Source organism: Alosa pseudoharengus, unplaced genomic scaffold (assembly GCF_046254945.1).
Source record: "Alosa pseudoharengus isolate Yale_2024_CS ecotype anadromous, Long Island Sound unplaced genomic scaffold, YU_APseudo_1.1 YU_APseudo_1.1_scf_4, whole genome shotgun sequence".
Classification (NCBI taxonomy): domain Eukaryota; kingdom Metazoa; phylum Chordata; class Actinopteri; order Clupeiformes; family Clupeidae; genus Alosa; species Alosa pseudoharengus.
This window is the reverse complement of record NW_027468774.1, coordinates 18857159-18876799: the sequence shown is the minus strand read 5'-3', so window position 1 is coordinate 18876799 and position 19641 is coordinate 18857159. Positions and strand designations below refer to the sequence as shown.

The 19641-nt window shown below is 43.1% G+C and overlaps 1 protein-coding gene across 4 annotated transcripts; it reads right to left on the bottom strand.

Annotated features, from left to right (window-relative positions):
• Positions 1–925: 925 nt before the first annotated feature.
• On the bottom strand, positions 926–15084 carry map3k14a (mitogen-activated protein kinase kinase kinase 14a). 4 transcript variants are annotated; one of them, XM_076265142.1, is made up of 16 exons: positions 14978–15084; positions 9686–9957; positions 9483–9573; positions 8847–9105; positions 8202–8498; positions 7228–7359; positions 6865–6997; positions 6294–6422; positions 5142–5246; positions 4846–5003; positions 4390–4540; positions 3587–3928; positions 3199–3308; positions 2937–3075; positions 2399–2499; positions 926–2266 (listed from the first exon to the last, which is right to left on the bottom strand). In XM_076265142.1, exons 2-16 carry the CDS (start codon positions 9945–9947, stop codon positions 2066–2068), a joined length of 2610 nt encoding a protein of 869 aa, XP_076121257.1. In that variant the 5' UTR covers positions 9948–9957; positions 14978–15084; the 3' UTR covers positions 926–2065. The 4 variants fall into 4 exon arrangements, with proteins under 4 accessions (XP_076121257.1, XP_076121259.1, XP_076121258.1 ...); XM_076265144.1 differs by having other exon boundaries at positions 9686–9954; positions 14978–15065; XM_076265143.1 differs by lacking the exon at positions 14978–15084 and adding an exon at positions 11537–11818.
• Between the last annotated feature and the right edge of the window lie 4557 nt (positions 15085–19641).

Here is a 19641-nt window from a genome sequence, read left to right as displayed (position 1 = left end):
CCCACTCAATGTGAAGAGCAGTGTAATCATCATGGATCGCTACCACTCCATACGTTTCTCACCTTTTGCACTCTCCTCAGCTATCTCCCCTCTTCTCCCCTCCGCCATCTCCTGTCATGCTCAGCAGACACCGTTAGGTCTTTCTGATCTCTCTCTGAGCTCAGAGGTCTTGTTAGAGTGCACTTTATAGGGCTGTGTTTTGACGTGTAGAGGCACAGGTGAAGCACTGAGTGTTTACATGTGTGTGTGCACGCTTGTGTATGTGTGTGGGAGCTCACACACGTACACAGACGTACACACAACTGATTGTGAGGAGCAGACAGACCTGTGGCGAATTACCTCTTGACAGTATAGTGTTGGGTGTACTGTATTTTTTAAATCCTGCCTATTTATACTCGTCCCACAGTCCCCTACTCGCCTTGGTGCTCCTCTCCTTCCACACCCCTTGTCTGCTGTTGGAAATCCAGTCTTTTTTAAAAATAATTACTTTTCAGTTGTCAGTGCCTTGGTTTTTTGTTTTTTACAACTATGAAATCACTTTAATACAACTCTTCTTTTCATCTTTTTCTACACTTTCGTACAATTTCTATAAAAATACAGGAACCATTTTGTCACTGTTGCAGTGGCCGATTGTTTGTTTTCTATGTTGTTATAAGATTAAAAAAAAAAAAAAAAAAACATGTTTTTACCAACTTTAATATGGCGTTGATTTTGATTTTGGTGTGTGTGTCTGTGGGGGGCAATTTAAATGAAGTAATCCAAGATAATCATTGCAACAGGAGAGTAATGTTCAGTAAGTGACCTTAGTGAGATAAGGCAAGAGATTGTGGAGTGATTGTCCTTATAGAGAACATCCCTACATTTTATTTACCTCACAAGCAAAACTTGAAATGGGCATCTTGTAGAGATAATGACAAAACACAGGTAAAGGTAAAGGCTTGTGTTTTATTTGTATTTTATTTCATTTCTTCCATTACAGACATTTTCGACACATGCATTTATCTGTCATCAGATATTCAGATGGCTTTAATAGTTCCTCATGTTTCACAGATGCAAAGAAAACCCAGCAACATACAGTATAGCACATTGAGTTATAAATGCTTTAATTGAAATTAAATAACTTGCAATATGGTAACTGCACAATCGACCTTAAACATCTATCTCAATAATTGTCTTTTGCAGTACTGCCCCTACAAGTGGCAGATTAAACATTCAAACCACAACAGGCAAGTTATATCCTGATGCATGAGTATATAAATCAGGAAGATGAGAGAACCTGGAGTGACAAGAGTGACCAACTGTGGGTTGTGACTCTTATTTCTTCCTATTTCTGAAGTATTCAAACTATTCTGTTGGAATTTCCCATTAAGCTTCTATGTAAAGTAAATCACCCCAGCGTACTGGACATTTCCACAATGCAGCATCAAAACAAGCAAGCCACAGACGTCAGGACGTCTCCAATGTCACATTGCATGAACAACGAGGTAAACCATTTGAATTGTAACGCTGCTCCAAGTGGTTTTAAGCCTTTTTTTGTCTCATTCCTTCCATGTGCAGTGTAACATAATTCGATGGCAGTGTGGCCATCTCACTGAAGTGTTCCTGATTGAATTGTAGCCACCATCAATCATTACATTTTTACTGCTGGGTACAAAGTGCACAAATACATTTTTTCTTTTTGTTTTACTGTGAGTTCAATACAGCTTTAATGGTAAAATGTAAGGACGTAAAAGGGCAACCAAGTGTGTAATTCAATAAAACATGAGCTCACAGGAGGGACTTAAGAAACAGCTTATTTACATATAGACATGTAGATTGCAAAGAAGACCAGGTAAACTGCTAAAACCCCTTTGGCCAATGTTCCAGCAAAGTCAGGCACGAAATGATAGCCAAATGTTTGTGCTTACTCATCTATCGATTCAGCCTTGGAACCAGACATCTGAGAGCTTATTGCTTTTGTGAGATCACTAATTCAGACCATCTCATGACAAATGACCAAATCTGACAATCTCATGAACAGCAAAAGGATGAAGGTAGGTGGATATGGGTGAAGGAGTGGAAGCAATCAGTTCTTGGTCTCCAGGCGACCGTTTTTGATCCTCCACCTCCAGGACTGCATGCAGGACGGTGTGTGGCCAGTGGCAGGGGAGTGGTTACAGTCGGGAGCATGGACACAGTGCAGGAGCAGGCGAGGAGAGGACATTTCCTCATCGTGTGACACGGGGCAACCGTCCATACTCTGCAGGCTAAACACCGGCTCTGAGATCTAACGGAAAGAACGCACACACACACACACACACACACACTCAAAGTTAGAGATCTGCTAAACACATACAGGTATATGCTTCACATATGTTGACGAAACAAACATACAGTAAGACACAGAGGCACTCTGTACCTGCTCACTGATTCCTCGGGCGATGTGACCCACGCTGACTCTGGGTTTCTCACGGATGCAGATACGTCGACCGCTGAAGTCCTGGATGCAGACTTCCACTCCTGCCAAACCAAACGCAGCTTGTTGAATGGCATGCCGTAATACTTATGGCTTAAAGAAGTAGAAGGTATAGGGTGCTGTCCCTCCAAATCAACCGGGCTCGCAAATAATTTATTCCTACTAGCATTACACTGCTGAATAAGTTAGGAAAAATAACTTGATCCTTTCTGTGTGATAATATGGCACTTTGGTATAATAATTAAAATGTCAATGATGACATTGCACCTTACTATTGATAGCCTACTGGTACTAATGATACTGCACAACTATTTTATAATGTAGAGATACTTGGTGTTGTGTATTGTTGTTGTGTGGGGTTGTGGGAGGGTTTAGTGGTCCTGACCTGTTGTTGACTGTTGTATGTTGTCTGTGGTCTGTTGTCTGTCAATAAATGTCTATCAATACACAAATGGGACTGGTCATTTTGTGAATCACTCACCTCCTAAGCAAAATGTATGCCGCAGGGTAGGGGTGCCCCGCCATTCCATGCCGAAGCTTTGGCTCTCTGATTGGCTGTTGCCAGAAAATACACCTGAGCTGAGTTCTTCACCTGGGCTGAGAGACCAGCGTCCTGAGTCCTGGTGAGCAAGGACAAAGAAGGACAGGTTTAGATCTGTCATCAACAACTCTACAGATAGCATGAATTTGACATGAGAGAATGGACCAATCAGAAGTTTTAGGGTTGGTGAGTAGAGACTGACCTTTTTATCCCATAAGTCCAGGTGTGAGGGACCCTCACTGCTCAGACAAGACAGAAGCTGCTCCTGAAGCTCTGCAGAGTGGAGCTGAGAAAGGCTGGTGAGGAAGAAGTCTGTACACACACACACACATACACAGACAGACAGAAAAACAATCATTTAGTGAAGATGGAACAAACTCAAGGTTTCATAAGGACAACCTGATGTGCTGTTTATTCCATCACAAACAGCTGTCACACACACACACACACACACACACAAACAAAACCATTTAATGAAGATGACTAAACGAAACCAACCCATGCTTTCACAAGCACAAGCTTACTTGTTCTGCCACAGACACCTCTGGCTTACACACACACACAAACAGAATCTTTGACGTCTTTCTCACCTCGCTCCAACTTGCGTAACTCGGCAATCACTGGGCTACTGCCCGTGTGCAGAGGCGCTGGCGCTGGAGATGGAGGTGCACACTGTCCCTCTTCCCCCTCCGTCTCCAACTCCTCCTGCTCCCCGTGCTGCCTGGACGTCTTCCTTCTGGAGTGGCTCCCCTTCCGCCCAGGCTCCGCAGACAGACTGCCGGAGGAGGTGGAGGGGGCAGGCGGAGTGGGGTGGGGTGTGGGGGTGGGGGTGGACATGGGTGTGGTGGCATCGGACGGCGCAGGGCTGAGCTTGGCTAACTTCTTCAGTGGTTTCACATAAGGTCCTTTAACAGGGCTGGTCAGTCCACCCACTAGACACAGACAGACACATACACATCTCAGTGCTGATGATGATATGCTCAGGTGATATTATTGGACATATATCACATTCCATTCATTGTCATTTCTATGTATTCATTCACCTATATAGTTACTCTGAACACTGCTTCATGGCGTACTGACAGTACCTTTCCCAGTGGTATACTTAACAATAATATATTACTGTCTTTTGTGGACTATTTCCTAGGTAAACACTGCACACAACTGTTTATTTCTATGACCAATGTGACTCCCTCCATCTCTCTAACATGTTGTAATGGAGTTCCTCTGACATCTGTCTGATTGAAAATGTCCCTTCGTCAGTGAAAAGTAGTAGCTATATCCTTTTCTGTACTTGTAACAAGTGGATGACCACTCTCCCTCTTTGAGAGGTCACCCCATCCATCTCTGCTGACCGCTTGGATGGCAGGCTGCCACTTTACTTTCTTCTCACCTCCTTGGAGGGCTCGTGTTGCCTGCACCCTCAGCTCTTGAGCCGACGCTCTCCTGATTGGCTCTTTCTCAAGTCCCGCTTTCAGGACCTCAGTGACAAGGGGGCAGCAGTCAGGCGGAATCTCCCTCAAGGGCGGCGGCTCATTGGCGATCTGTAACCACGGAAACAGTTCTGTCACAACTCATGTCTCATCTTGCCATGCATTCGTGGCAGTTAAGCTACCATGCACTATTAGCAAGATGCTACCCTAGTGCCTTCTTAATGTCAAGTATTGGATCCCAAGTATTTGGTGACTGGGAAATCCCTTCATAACTTGAGGATCGAGTTCACAGAAATCCCCCGAGCTCGAGCCTGCTGCCACCTCTCCTCAGTGGCTCCCCCAAAAAAAGCTGGGCTGTCTACATGCAACAGGGAGGTCTGGCGATGACGCGTCTGTTGTGGCCTATCGGAACTCACCGTGAGGTAGAGGGGGCGGGAGTAGAGGCGTGTCCAGGGGTGGCAGCCAGTGAGCAGGTGCAGGAGCATACAGCTGCTGCTCCACACATCTGCCTTGGTGCCACAGCGCTCTGCTTTCACCATCTCAGGGGCCATGTGTGTCTCTGTGCCTTTCATCTCTACACACACACACACACACACACACACACACACACACACACACAGATGACCAAATATATGGTTATTTTCATCACATGAATGGAGTAGTAATACTATATTAAACACTGCGCTTTGTTATGGAGTGTGTTTCACGCTACCTGTATTTACTCTGATGCACTCGCCAGGTGTATTGAGTTTTTCTGAGTGTCCAAAGTCACACAGAAAGATGTTCTTCCCATCCTCTGACAGCAGCATATTATCAGCTACAACACACACACACACACACACACACACACACACACACACACACACACACACACACGCACATGCAACAAACAAACAAACAAACAAACAAAACACTTAATATTCAGGTTACTGGTTTTTACATGTCATGCCCTACACCCAGCAGCAGAGAGTGCTGCAAACAGTTCTCAGTTCCTCACTTTTCCTCCACCCACTTCCTCTGCCTTTGTTCCTGTTTTGAATTCAAGCATACTTCTTCTTTTCTGCCTCTCAAAATGTCTCCCTCTCTCTCTCTCTCTCTCTCTCTCTCTCTCTATCTGATTTTCGACTCTATAATCTTGTCTCGGCGAAATCCTAGCGACCCACTTCGTTCGATCTCTGCCCATCTTTTTTTCTCCCTCTGTCTTTCTCTCGGCCTGCTTCCCCTCCCCCCTCTTTCATGAGTCACGCGGTGGGAATTTCCCCGCCAGCCGGCTGCTTGAGGCCACAGGTGCCGCAGCCTAAGAGTGTGTGTGTGTGTGTGTGTGTGTGCGTGTGTGTGATTGTGTGTGACACTCCGTCCCTGAGTGTTTGGCCACAAATACACAGAAAACACACACACTCTGCTTTCCAAAACTAGACTCACGCTATCAGCACAGAGCCCACTTGGCCTCAAGAGTGACACACTCTAGGCGAGAAACGGCAGACTCGAACTCTGAATGTTAGCTGATTCAATCATCAGATAGTTTGACGTCACCGTGCACTAGAAATTCAGTAAGTGAGCTGCTCTTACAGCAAGTGAGACTGCCCTTGTGATGTGAGCCATAATGCTAATTAAGTAGGCTGTAACCTAAATGAATGAGTAGACTTACTGCTTTACGGCTTAGAGTAGCATCAGACAACTGTTTGAATGCCCCCCCCCCCACCCCCCCCCCCCACACACAAACATTGCTCATCTTAAGCCTGTTCCAGTACATTCCACCACCATTAAGCAACCAAACTCAGATTCAAACAGTAAAGAGGAAGTACACAGGAAATATTCCTGACATGTTTGTTTGGTCAAGGTCAGAAACTTGCCGATGGTTTACCTTTTACGTCTAGATGCAGGATTTGCCTCTGGTGAAGGTACTCAAGAGCTTCCAGCCCCTGAGTGAAGTAGTACAAGGCCAGATCCTCTGGGATCCGCCCCCGCTGCTCCAGGAGCTGACCTAAAGAGCCTAGGGGTCAGGGGTCAGAGGTCAGCAAAGGACAATGGAGGAGCTTGAGTGCTTGGACTGTTGTCCCTACCTGACTGGTACTTTTGTCAGGCACACTGCTGGAGTTTTAGGCTTTTAAAGTGCATGTATTTGATTAGTGCATGGATTTGTCTCTGGATAACAGCTACTGTGTGTCAGTGGCAGTGAGTTTAGTGAGAAATAGGGTGTGTGCGTTTATATGTATGTGTGTGATATTGTGCGTGTCTGTGTTTGTGTTAGAGAGATATATAAAATGTGTGTGTGTGTGTGTGTGTGTGTGTGGGGGGGGTGTTTGTGTGATAATATGTGTGTGTTTGTGTGCATCTGTATGTGAGAGATACTGTGGTGTGTGTGTGTGTGTGGGGGGGTGCATTTGTGACATGCTTGTGTGATGATGTATGTGTGTGTAATTGTGTGTCCTCACCAGACTTGAGGTCCATGAAAAGGATCATGTTGGGTCCCTCGCGGACAGCACCAAAGAGATCCACCACGCAGGCCAGAGGAAGCAGGCAGCTCCACGCACCTACCTCTCCGCTCTTAAAGCGACTCAGGGGCACCTGAGGACACAGAGTAGATAGTGTTGAACACACACACATACACACACACACGCACACACACACACACACGCACACACTGTGTGTTTTGAATTGTGACCGTTTGAAGTCATCTCAGAAGAAGGAAACTTCCTTGTAAATGACAGACTTGATTCAACACACACCACAACACACACATACTCATATAAAAAGGACACACCCAAGGTGTGGAACGTCTCTCTCCACACACCAACCTTTTTGGCGGCGCACACAAAGCCTGTGCTGTTGTCTCGGACGCGGCACACGTCCCCATAGGAACCACTTTTGATAAGGTTGCTGGTGTACTCGCGGCCCTCCCGGTACTCAAACTCCACCGGCTGCAGCTTCTGCAGGCACAACCACCACACAAGCAATGGGACAGGAGGTGAACAGGCAGGTCACACAGGGTTGCACGAATCGCAGGGACCAAAAGTTCACTGGTCCACACAGCCATGAAGACCAATCAGGATGAAAAGTCCGTAGTCTCTATTGTGCCTTATTATCGCCCTATTATGCTAATAAAAAAGACATACAACTAGTGATCACAGAGTCCAGTTCGTATTAAGGGGGCTACAACATCAGTGAAACAGCACAGGAATGGAATCTGTCTTGTATGGTTTGAATTGGCTTTGGGTAAAGATCAGTCAAAGTGACGATTTACTAAGATGAGCTGAGATGAGATGAGATGAGATGAGATGAGAGAGGTCTGTGGCTTCTCTTGATCATGTGAGTCGGGAGGGTGGGGGGGAGGGAAATTCTTAGTAGAGAGGAACTGGCGCACTAGTAAACAGGAAAGCCTCGAATCGTAGAAAACAAGAAGAGTGGCACCACATCAAAGGGAAGTGCTAACAAGGGTGCATGTGAGTGTTTATCAGCCTTATGGACTTATGGCAGCAGCAAGCAATGCAGGCATGTGCTTTTTGCGTTGCTCGCAAGTAAAGACTAAGTAAAGCCAAAATATGTGTTTGTGTAGATTTATAAGTGTGTGTGTATGTGTGTGTGTGTGTGTGTGTGTGTGTGTGTATGTGTATGTGTGTGTGTGTGTGTGTGTGTGTGTGTGTGTGTATATATATGTGTGTGTGTGTGTGTGTGTGTGTGTGTGTGTATTTGTATTTGTATGTGTATGTTATTTGTATGTGTATGTGAATGTGTATGTGTGTCTATGTATGAATTTATGCAAGAATCACACCTCATGGAGAACTAAACCCTCATTGATGTCCTCCTCCTGTAGTTTGTCTTCTTTCTCCCTGTAGTCTCTCAACATGGCCTCGACAAGGGGGGTGATGTACTCTCTCCCATCTGTCTTGTCTTCATAGTTCACCGTGTTCCTGTGGGACTGCACGGCCAGCTCCATGCCACCTGCGTCCAGGCTCGGCTGCCCAAAAGGGAGGCAGTGGTGGCTGGATGACGGGGACACCCAGTCCCCAGTCTCCTGGACCCAACCGCTCTCATCGCTGCTGCTGCTACTGCACTCTGATAACCCTCCCTGAAGGATGGTCAAAACACTCAGAGGTCAAGGGTCAGATAAAACAGGACAGTGAGCTGTAGTGTGTGAGTGTGTGTGTGTGTGTGTGTGTGTGTGTGTGTGTGTGTGTGTGTGTGTGTGTGGCCTGAATATATATGCTATTTCTTTAGGATGAACCTTCTGTGTCCACATGCACAACTTTACTTACAAGTTTTGATAAAGGGTGTATGTAACATCTAATATGTTGACACACCACTTAGATTAAAAATAGAAATAAGTATGTAAGTGTGTGTGTGTGTGTGTGTGTGTCTGTGTGTGTGTGTGTGTGTTTGTGTATGAGTGTGTGTGTGTGCAAGGTGGAGGACTCACCTCTGACAGAGCTGTGCGAAATGGATGTAATTGTGGGGGGATCTCTCCGGACTCCTGTTCGGGCACACCGGTGTGCGCTCTCTCCCTCCGCACCTCTCCTCTCGCCTCCTCCTGCTGCTGGTGCTCGTTCCTGGTCCTCCGCCGGGGTCGATGCTTCCGCTTGCGCCTCCTCTTGCCAACCGGCTGCGGTCCGTCCACAGTGGCGGCTGCAACAAGTACCTCAGCGGGGGCCCGGTGGCTACTCTGGTGAGGACTGTGTCTGCGGTCAAGACAATGACAGCCGGTCAGACATGGAGACAAAGGAGGGGATCCAGGGTAGGATGAGGAGAAAAGACTGATCACAGCTCCTGAGAAATAGGGTTCTAGTGAGAATTTAGCCCTGTGGCTTTGTGAAATGCCATTCCCAGCTATGCGTTCCTTCACACGGATTTAGTCCTAACGGTGCTATTTGCCAAAGTGAAAGAGGCACTTGAGTGGATTTTCGGCTGATGAGGTAATGTGGCAGCACACACAGGCGTGGCCACCTGAAGGCTAACCTGTTTAACGTATGACAGACATCTACAGTAAACGATGCAAGGTAAAAAAGTTCCGCATACATCTGGTATAGCAAGTCGAGTGGACAATGTAGCGTCATACCTTGTATGCTGTACATATGGTGCCTGTGGATCTCGATGCCTGTACTTCTCGCTGCCAGTGGGAGAGAACTCCTGCGAGTCCTGAGATTCACCTGTAGAGAAGGGAGAAGATGGCTAAGCACCTTTTCCTGGGCTTTCTATGTACAGACTATTGGTCTCAGACTGTCGAGTCCTCCTCACGGTGTATTATACTGTGATACTCACATTGTGCTTGGGCGATAAAGGGGCTACTGCACTCCGGCGACCTGCCCGTTCCAACCTGTTCTGCGGACCCCTGGGTCAACACTCTGACCAGCAAGTCAGATATTTGGTCAGCGCCGGGCACCTTCTCTGTCTTGCCCTTCTGCTTGAGGTGAGGCTCTGTTGTGGAGGCATCGGCGTAGATGCTTTTGTCGAAGGAGCCCTTCAGGGCTGGCCCTCTGAAGGGCATGGTGGAGTTCAGAATCCTCCTCGTAGTTACTGCCATCTTTCACCTGCTATCAACAAAAACAACAATAAAAAAGTGTTTAAAATTCATGGAACATCTTAACAAGGTCTCAAATCAGCTGCTATAGAACATGAACCATCAGTATTGGAAAGCATCAAGGACACACATGGAGATTTTGATAAAGATGTCCCAACGATTTACCAATAAAATAATTAACACACATGCCAGTGAAGTCCTTGATAAAATCCATTTTTGCGATTTGCAAATGTGTACTAAGCTATTTAGCTTATCTTATTGCATGAAATATCTGATAATGTGTGCCCAATCCACTTTTATGGCTAGTGTTATCAAAGGAATTCCACGAGAGGACACATATCTTCAACTTCCCTGTCTTAAGTACACATTTTTCTGTAAAACAATTACCGGTAAGTTCAACAATATCTACTCAATGAACTTCAGTATTTATCCTTGCAATGGGTAAGTGTGGTTCCCACCAAAGCCATACTCCTAGACTAGACTTTTTGATAAACTTTGGTTATAATACCACATCGACGTTCCTTTAAGGAAATAAAACTACTACAACCACTACTAACGGCTTATTGTTCTCTCTCTTCACCCCACAAATGAAGTTCCTATTCAGAATCTTTTCCTGATTTTTTTTCAGGAACACCAATGCCAGGGCTTTGCACTACAGTAAGAAAACAAAACTCTTATCAAGTGCATTTTGACTGAAAAAAACCTTGCAAACAAACATAGGACGGACTGTGTCAGAGAACCAGTGCCATTTTGAACGTGGCTAGTTAGGTGGCTAATAACTCTGTACTCTGTATTAGGGTTGGCTATGCTGTATTAGCTACACAAACCAGACTTGAAGTTTCAGGCTGTTGCATCAGTGAGCCTCCTGTTGACCCCAGCTAATCCACTTTGTGCACACACACACACACACACACACACACACACACACACACCTCAGCTTACAATGAGGTGCGGTGACATCATTAAAAAAGCATGTCTGCCAAATGCGCTTTGCTAAAAGGAGGCTAAACTTCCATAAGTCAAAACAACAAGTATCAATCACAGACCATGTTTACCTGCATTCCACATGGCATAAAGACAAAACAATTGATATCATGTAACTAAGTTTCAAAAACTGCCATAATGACAATGTGTAAGGTGGCTTAACAATTCACCTTTTCCATTGACAATAAATTACTTAACTGTATTCAAACAGTTTGAAGAGCACTTTGAACTCAGTACATGCACATATTATACTTCCACTCCCTGTCAACACCAAGACCCAGTAGGCCTACATGCATGCGCTATATACTCCTGTTCCCTGTCAACACCAAGACTCCAGCTCCAGCCAAACTGCACCATACGTCTGACATATCCTCTGTTTCCTGTATGAACCCAAACCCACACCCAGCCTGCGGACCAGAATAAGGCTGTAAGACATTAACATCGATACTGTAGCTCTGCTGAAACTGAACAAAGATCCCCATGCAGACACACAAACCTGTTGAGTTCCAGTGTGCAGCAGCACTGCTAGCTTGATAGACTGGTAAGAGGAGAAGCTTGAGGAGGGAGAAAAGAGAGAGACAAAGAGAGAAGGGAGAGCGTGGACATACCGACTGAGGCAGGCTGAGGCAGGAACCCTTGCTTCCTCTCTGACACGGACAGATTCGTTTTGTCCCCAGCTCAGGAAGAAAAGTGTGCATTTGACTTCGACAACAGTCGTCAACCTTGCAGCAGTGTGTTACAGTCTCTCTCTCTCTCTCTCCCTCTGGCTTGCGTCCAGCTGAGTGAGGCGAGCGAGGCAGCTTGTGATTGGCTATGGCTGATTTACGGGAAAGCCATCCGTTTCCCCTCACTCACCCCTCCCTCTCAGTGAGACTCTCAGCCTGTCGCTCCCTCCCTCTGCCCTCTCCTCTCTGTCTCTCTCTCTCTCTCTCTCTCTCTCTCTCTCTCTCACACACACTCTCTCTATCAACAGTTCCTGCCCAAGCAGTTCCTCATGAGCTGGACTTGTTTAATGGACCCTTTCCCCTCTTTGTCAACTTCAATCTTTTGAGTGTTGGTCCCAAAAAGACATGCTGCTCTCTTTACAATAGGGTTTGTTTTTTTGGAAAAAGATAGCTCGGTGCTCATAGTTTTCTGACAACGACTTAAGGGAGGGACCTGTCAGTTACGCACTTTACAAAGGCTTAACAACATGTGTGACACTTTTCACTGTTTACGAGAGAACATAGAGTCAGAGAGGACAAGTTTAAAAATTTGAACTGTTATAGGCATTCCAGGCAGTTATTGGTGTGAAATACAAGAACGCGGAAGTTGAGAGAATTATAATGATAGATGATGGATGCCATGTTTCCTGGCAGTGAGTGAACAGACAGGTTTTTTGCTGATGTCTGTCTACTTCTGGGTATCTGCTACAGGTAACACGACCTAACATACTGACACCATGCTGACATGCTGTTTCAAATCACAATCAAGAATACAGCTAATATATAGGCACACATGGAGCCCTCAAAATCAAGACCACTATTCTTAGGGTGAAATCTCTAAAAACGTCAATGCTACAAGTTATTATAGATGTACAACTTGTATACAAAGTATAGCTTGTAATATTATACTATAGCCTTGTACATAGCTTTACAGCTGCAAATGTATAACTTGCAATGAGATAAATCTTATATGATAGGCCACTTTATTATACAGATGGGAGACATCAGGTTATGTGGATCTGAACGGCTACTATGTCAGTAACTTCGCTTAAAGCTTCATCCAATAGCATGTTAGATCTTGTTCCCATGAAGGATAAAGGATTATCATGTGTGCCATCGTGTCAAATGTGAACCCAAATAACACTCAAAAAAACATTAAGGGAATACTACCTCAGATGATGTAAAGAAATTCACCAGCTCCCATTTTGAACATTTACAACATTACAATCTCAATAGGCAACAACTCTTCCAGACAAAATAAAGTTGTGGTTTCCTTCAGAGTGCAGTATGACTGTTTAAACTATTCATTTCATTGTGAAATAGAGAAATAATAACCAAAGAGTGTTCAACTTCCTTGTTTTGCATCAATGTTGACTGTAGCAGTACACTCATAACAGCCAAATATCACCCCCTCTGATGTTGTGTGTGTGTGTGTGTGGGCATGATATACATCACACTTGTCTGTGTGTGTGTGTGTGTGTGTGCTTGCATGATTAAATGGAACTAACCCAATTCCAGGGAACCCTTTCTTTGGGTATGAAGGATGTGAGAGACAGAGGCAGGCTGACCAGGAATGTGCAGCGACAGTCACAAATCACTTCTCTCACAGAAAGGATGGAGAGAAATACCAATGACATTCCAGGATCCAATTCACTCAGCAACACTCAACCAACAGGTTAAATGTTTTCACACACAAATACATATTCACACACGTGCGTGCATGCGGGCAAACACATGAGCACGGGCGCACGCACACACACACACACACACACACACACACACACACACACACACACACACACACAAGGAAATAGACGAGAGGGACAGAGAAAGACAGAGGGATGAAGGAAGAGAGAGAGAGAGAGTAAGCAAACACTGACTCATCCACACCCACACAGATGTACTGGATACCTCATGCTTGAGTCAGGTTTGCCATTAGCTGCATCCCTACTGTGCTTCCATTGTCTCTGTGAGGCCTCTTTCCAGGCCTCTCAGCTCCCACCCTCCCACTCACACACCCCCACAAGCCTTGTGCCCCCCTATACATCCATACCTGACTGGATAACAGAGAAAGCCAGGGACACAGCTACAGCACCAAATGGTATTTTTTTGAGAATCTACTGTAAAAACACAAACAATAAGCTATACTCTTAGGCTAAATCTGGTCATCTAAAACACGTGCTCGGTGCAGACTGTGGATTAAATGTTATCTCGCTCCAGGATATAGAAAAAAGGAATTTGATTTTTGAAAAACACACACACATTTGGTCGAAGATACTATTCTCTTTAAAGTAGGATGTCACAATTTGAAATGAGAGACACAGTATGGTTTAACTTAACTTATTCTATTTAAATCAAAAAAATGCCTGGGTGTATATGTCCATGTCTCATGCCAGATCCATACGATTTCTCAATGAATCTATTTAGTCATCTAGATGTCACCATGATGGTGAGAGGAAAAACCAATGCCTAAAGTGAGAGTTACATTAAAGTGGTGGCGCAAGCCTGACTGACAAGTAGGCTAGCCTACAACTGAAGTCTTCTCACAATTTAGATAATTATAATTATTATTAGCAGGCCTAAATAGTAGGCCTACAGTAGCCTTGTTATTATTTACGGAGCAGCACATACAATTAGCCATACAATTGTTAAACAGCACATACAATTAGCCATACAATTGTCAAAAATAATACAGACAAAAAGAACACTTCCAGATTAGGTAGGCCTGCAGGTTCAAGCTGAGGCATAGAAAAGACGCGCGCCTTACAAAAGCGGAAGATGCTTTATATGTCCAAAAAAAAGGCCTATTTGAGAATCATTGCAATGACTAGTTTGAAATTATCCTACAATGCACCAATGCAAATGTGCAACTGTGGGCATACAGCCTACAAGAGCCTACGAAAATCGTCCAAATGTAACATTTTCATTTATCATTATAGGTTATGAAGTAAACAAAAGTAAGTCTTACTCTACAGCCATATGCATTAAAGAACAAGAGCGCAGATAGACCTGCTAAAAGGCTATATATAGCCTTATATCACCCTTCCTGTGCTGTTAAATTGTCCTCCATGCAACAACTTCAAAGCGTAAAAAAACAAGCATCGTCCTAAGTCAACGGAGTGAGCAGAATATCATTAGTATGACTTTAATCGCAAATGAAGCGTACGCAAAGTGATGATCGAGGAAACAATCGCTGTCGCATTTACACACTTCCTCATTTCCTCACCTCACCTCCGCCATTTCATGGATATATAAATACGATCAAGTTGTTCTTTAAAAAGTCAACCAACTGGTTTTGTAAACGTACAATTCGGTATTTCAGATGAAAACAAGGTGTTTACTTACGATATTAGATCGACTGAGAATATCTAAGTTGAGTAGGCCTATCGGAGAACCCTTTAGCATCAGATGAGGGACTCTTCAAAATGTCTCAAGTGACAAAGGTAGGAGTGGTACTGAAAAGCGAAAGTAAACTTTTTGAAGCCTACGCCGCAGGGTGCCGCAATGTAGCAGGTTTCCAGTAAGCAAGAGAAGACATCAGATTAATATCCATGCAGTTATTCTGTGGTGTGATGATGTAGCGAATGTAGCCTTCTGATATGCACATCCTCTCCAGTCAACATTAACACGAATAGGCCCAAGCAATTGACTGCTGGATTGCCTACCTGCAGGCATGTTTATGATTTAATTTATTTAATTTAAATAATATATATGTATTAAATTAAATAAAACCCTAATTATAGATAACTAGGCCAAAAACTACTTCACAGTCACAGGTCATATTCTCGAAAGGTCTAGATTAGGTAATTTTGGTCAAAATATTGTTAGCTTGATTGCTTAGATAATGAAACATCTTTCTCACAGATAAGTAGGCCTTCAACAGAGCCTCAACCCAGTTGTCCACCTTCATAGCCAGGGAAATTGATGACAGGGTTGAGCAGCATGCTTGACTGTAGGAAACCAAGTCAGAAAAAGTTGGAATGTTGTGTAACATGTGAATAAAAACAAAATGTAATAATCTTCAAATCTCTTAAACTCATATGGAAAGGACACAGACAACATCAGTATATGCTGATATGTTGTCTGTGTCCTTTCCATATGAGTTTAAGAGATTTGCAGATTATTACATTTTGTTGTAATAATGTCAAATGTTGAAAATCACATTTGACTATTTCATGGAAAATATGTTAATTTTGAATTTGATACCAGCAACATGTTTCAAATAAAGTTGGAATGGGTGTAACAAAATGCTGAAAAAAGTTGTTTAATGATAAAGAAAACAAAAGGAGGAATGTTTCACAACTAATTAATGGTAACACGATTGGGCATGAAAGAGCATCCCAGAGAGACACGGTCTCTTAGAAGTAAAGATGTAGGTATTCATCACTTTGTGTAAACCTGTGTGCACAAATGATGAAACAGTGTAATTTTAATGCTTCCAAACACGAAATTGTGAAGTATTTGGGGAGTTCATCATCTACAGGACATATTATTAAAACATTCAGAGAATCCAGAGAAATCTTGCAAACAAGGGAAAGAGCTGAAAAACAAATTGGATGGCCGTGATCTTTTGGACCTCACACATGACACTGCATCAAAACCAGACCTGTTTCCAGACCTGTCATTGTGGCTCAGGAAAACCTATGATAACCATTGTCAATGTGCACAGTTTGACATTTAATTAAAAAACTGCATGCAGCCAAAATTGTAACAGCTAAAATAGCCAAAATTGTATTGATACAGAAATTACCAACATCTTATTTGGACCATGAGCTTGTTTTAAATGGACTGAGGTAACATGGAAAACAGTCAAAATTTGCAATTCTTTTTGGAAATCATGGACTCATCTGGGTTAAAGAGAAGAGGGCCTATCCAAGCATCCAACCTTTCCAACTTGTTTTGGTCATCAATTTGAAGCCCAACATCTATGACACGGGTACATTACTGCCTAGCATGGGCATCTTGTGCATCTGGCAAGACACAATCAATTCGGAATGATGTATGCAGGTTTTGAGCAACATATACTGCCATCCAGGCAATGCTTTTCTCCAGGGAAGACTTTGAATATTTCAGGAAATCAATGCCAAATTGAATTCTGCACATATTAAAACAGTAATTCTCCATAGAGGAAGAATCCAGGTGCTAAAAGGCCTGTCTGCAGTCCAGACCTGTCAAATTAGGTGCATCATGGAATGAAAAACATGATTACTTTATACTGTTGTGCAACTGAAATCCTATATCGGGCAGGAATGCATGGGACAACAGATAATTCTCAAAACTCTAGCAAGTGGTGAAGCAGCACAGTAGTAAACATTCCCTGTCCCAACTTTTTTTTAAACATGTTGCTGACATTAAATTCAAAACGATTTTCAACATTTTCATTTTCAACATTTAATGTTGAAATGTTGTCTATGTCCTTTTTGCTGTTAAATATGGGTTTACAAGACTTGTCACATTCTGTTTTTATTTGCATTTTACAGTGTAACAAGTTTTTCTGATTTGGGGTTGTAGGTTTCTTCATGACAATGGCTAATAAATTGATGAGCTAATGTATGAGCAAGGCAAATCTTGTAATTGTGATGAAGACACACCAATTCACTTTGAATGGAAATAAGACTAGGCCTACTCTTTACATATCAGAAGTCCTCCTTTATGCAATATTACACAAACTGAAAAAAGTGTTTTTACCGTTTTTACAGTGTTTTCTTGATTTGACCAACTAAACACAGCAACATTTTATGGGTGGTTTCAACAAATGATTCTGACATGTTCACACACACACACACACACACACACACACACACACACACACACACACACACACACACACACACACAGTCAGTTCATGAAGCCAAGTCAACAAGGAAGTAATTTGTTTACTTGTGTCTACTTCCCTCTAGTGGTTATATTAAAAAACTCCAACACCAATGTTGTGGAATGCATCCTTACCAATAACATGACCAATTTCAGCAGTGAACTGGGGAATGCTAGGCCTGCCATTGATTGTTTAAGCCTATAAAAGTTTTAACTTTGGTGAACCTAGGCACATTTACCAATGATTGCTATAAAGGTATCTCAAGAGGCTATTAAAGTGTATAGGCCTAATACAAAGTAAAACTTGTGGCACAAAAATGAGTTGAAGTTCTTTCAAACGTTCATAACATAATATGTATTATGTCTGAATGCCTTGAAACTTACCTTCAAACAAACCAACCTTTTCCCAAAATGAACAATGATAGGCACCCAAAGAATAAGCTTAACAATGGCCTTCAGCAAATTCCCTTCATCCTAAACATGTAGGCTAAGAGTAATTAGGAAGTAAATAGATAAGTAACATTTATTTATAGCCTAGTGCTTTTCACAATCATGAGCAGAGTGCTTTACAAGAACATGAAAATATACAGTACACAAAACACAGAGTACACAATATAAAGGACACAGTCATAGCCCACACAAAACAAGCACAATTTACACAACACAACAATTACACAATATGCAGGCGGGGAGACATAGGCCTATTGTGTGCACAAGGCACACTGGAGTACAGAGCATTAAGCTAAAATAATTAACAAAAAGTAATTGAACAAAATAATGATCCAAAAGCTATTTTGAATATGTTCTGAGTAATTTAAAGGAGGAGTGCAGTTGGCAGGCCTAATGGGTGGGGTGAGTGCATGTCACAGTCTGGGGGCAACAGACTCAAAAGCCTGATTGCCACGAATCCGAGAAACAGTTCGGGCTGTAGGGTAAGGGCATAGTACTTTGGTCAGAGACTGTAGATGTCACAGTCTGACTATGAGATTGTGACAGTTTAAGCTTGGATCCTATAGGCTAACAAGTGGAGTGACATGATGTCATAATTTGTTAATTAGAAATAGCCTTGGCTAGTCAATAGCCTAAATAATTCTTCACATCTAGCTTATCGAAAGATACTGCTAGGAGCACATTTACAGTATTTGCATGTTTAGCTCAGAGTGATCACTGGAGTGAAGTCCAAGCAGACCCTTATCCTATAGGCCAGTGTTTCTTAAACCAGTGGTTTTCAAAGTGGGGGCCGAGGCCCCCTGGGGGGCTGCGAGGGGGTACCAGGGGGGCCCCAGCAAGTTGGAAGGAAAAATAAAAGCAGCAAATACATTTTAAGAATTTAAAATATACCTATTACTATGAGGGTTGTTATACAATGCCATTATAATAATTTGTCAAATATCTGTACATTATATTTTCCATGATAATGACTGGGAATAATACTAGAGTAATAACTCTCATATAGCAGAAAGCCACACATTTTGTACACACTGTATGCTCCATCGCGAAGTGCTTGTGGCTAAAATAATTATTAGGATTAGCTTAATGTATTTTACATTTGGCTAGTCAATGTCGATGGGTTTAATAACACATCAAGGGGGTCCTTGGCCAGAACCTAGTGGTATTTGGGGGGCCTTGTTGTGGAAAAGTTTGGGAACCTCTGTCTTAAACTATTTGTCTGACGACCCCCCCAACCCCAAAAAAAAATGGGCCAAGTTTTGCCACCCCCTTCTCTCTGACCAGCTAAATTTGGTTTTGAAATGTTGTGAAATGGGAATTGGAAGCATACGCAGAAAATGTCTTCTGTCATAGATAGGCTATGTCAACACCAAAGGCATTATGTCAATGGCAGCCTTTAACTAAAAACATTTAGAAAAATGTCTTTAATCCAGACTGCAAATCATTTTGTGACCCCTGTGACCCCCAGTTTAAGAACCACTGCTATAGGCTACGATGGTTCATTCTTCATCTGGATCTGGCAGTGGCCACAAGAAAACAGTTGTTGCAGGTTTTACTGCCAGCAACCAAAGAGAAATGTGATGTGTGATGATTGAAATGTGGCCTATACCTGTTTTAAGAGTATCTTAAGGTATTTTGTGAAATTATTTGACAAATTAATTGGAAATCTCTATATTCCTAAGGGTGCTACAAAACAATAATATTGTCATATTCTGTTTTATTAATTCTAAGTTAGAATTCTAAGT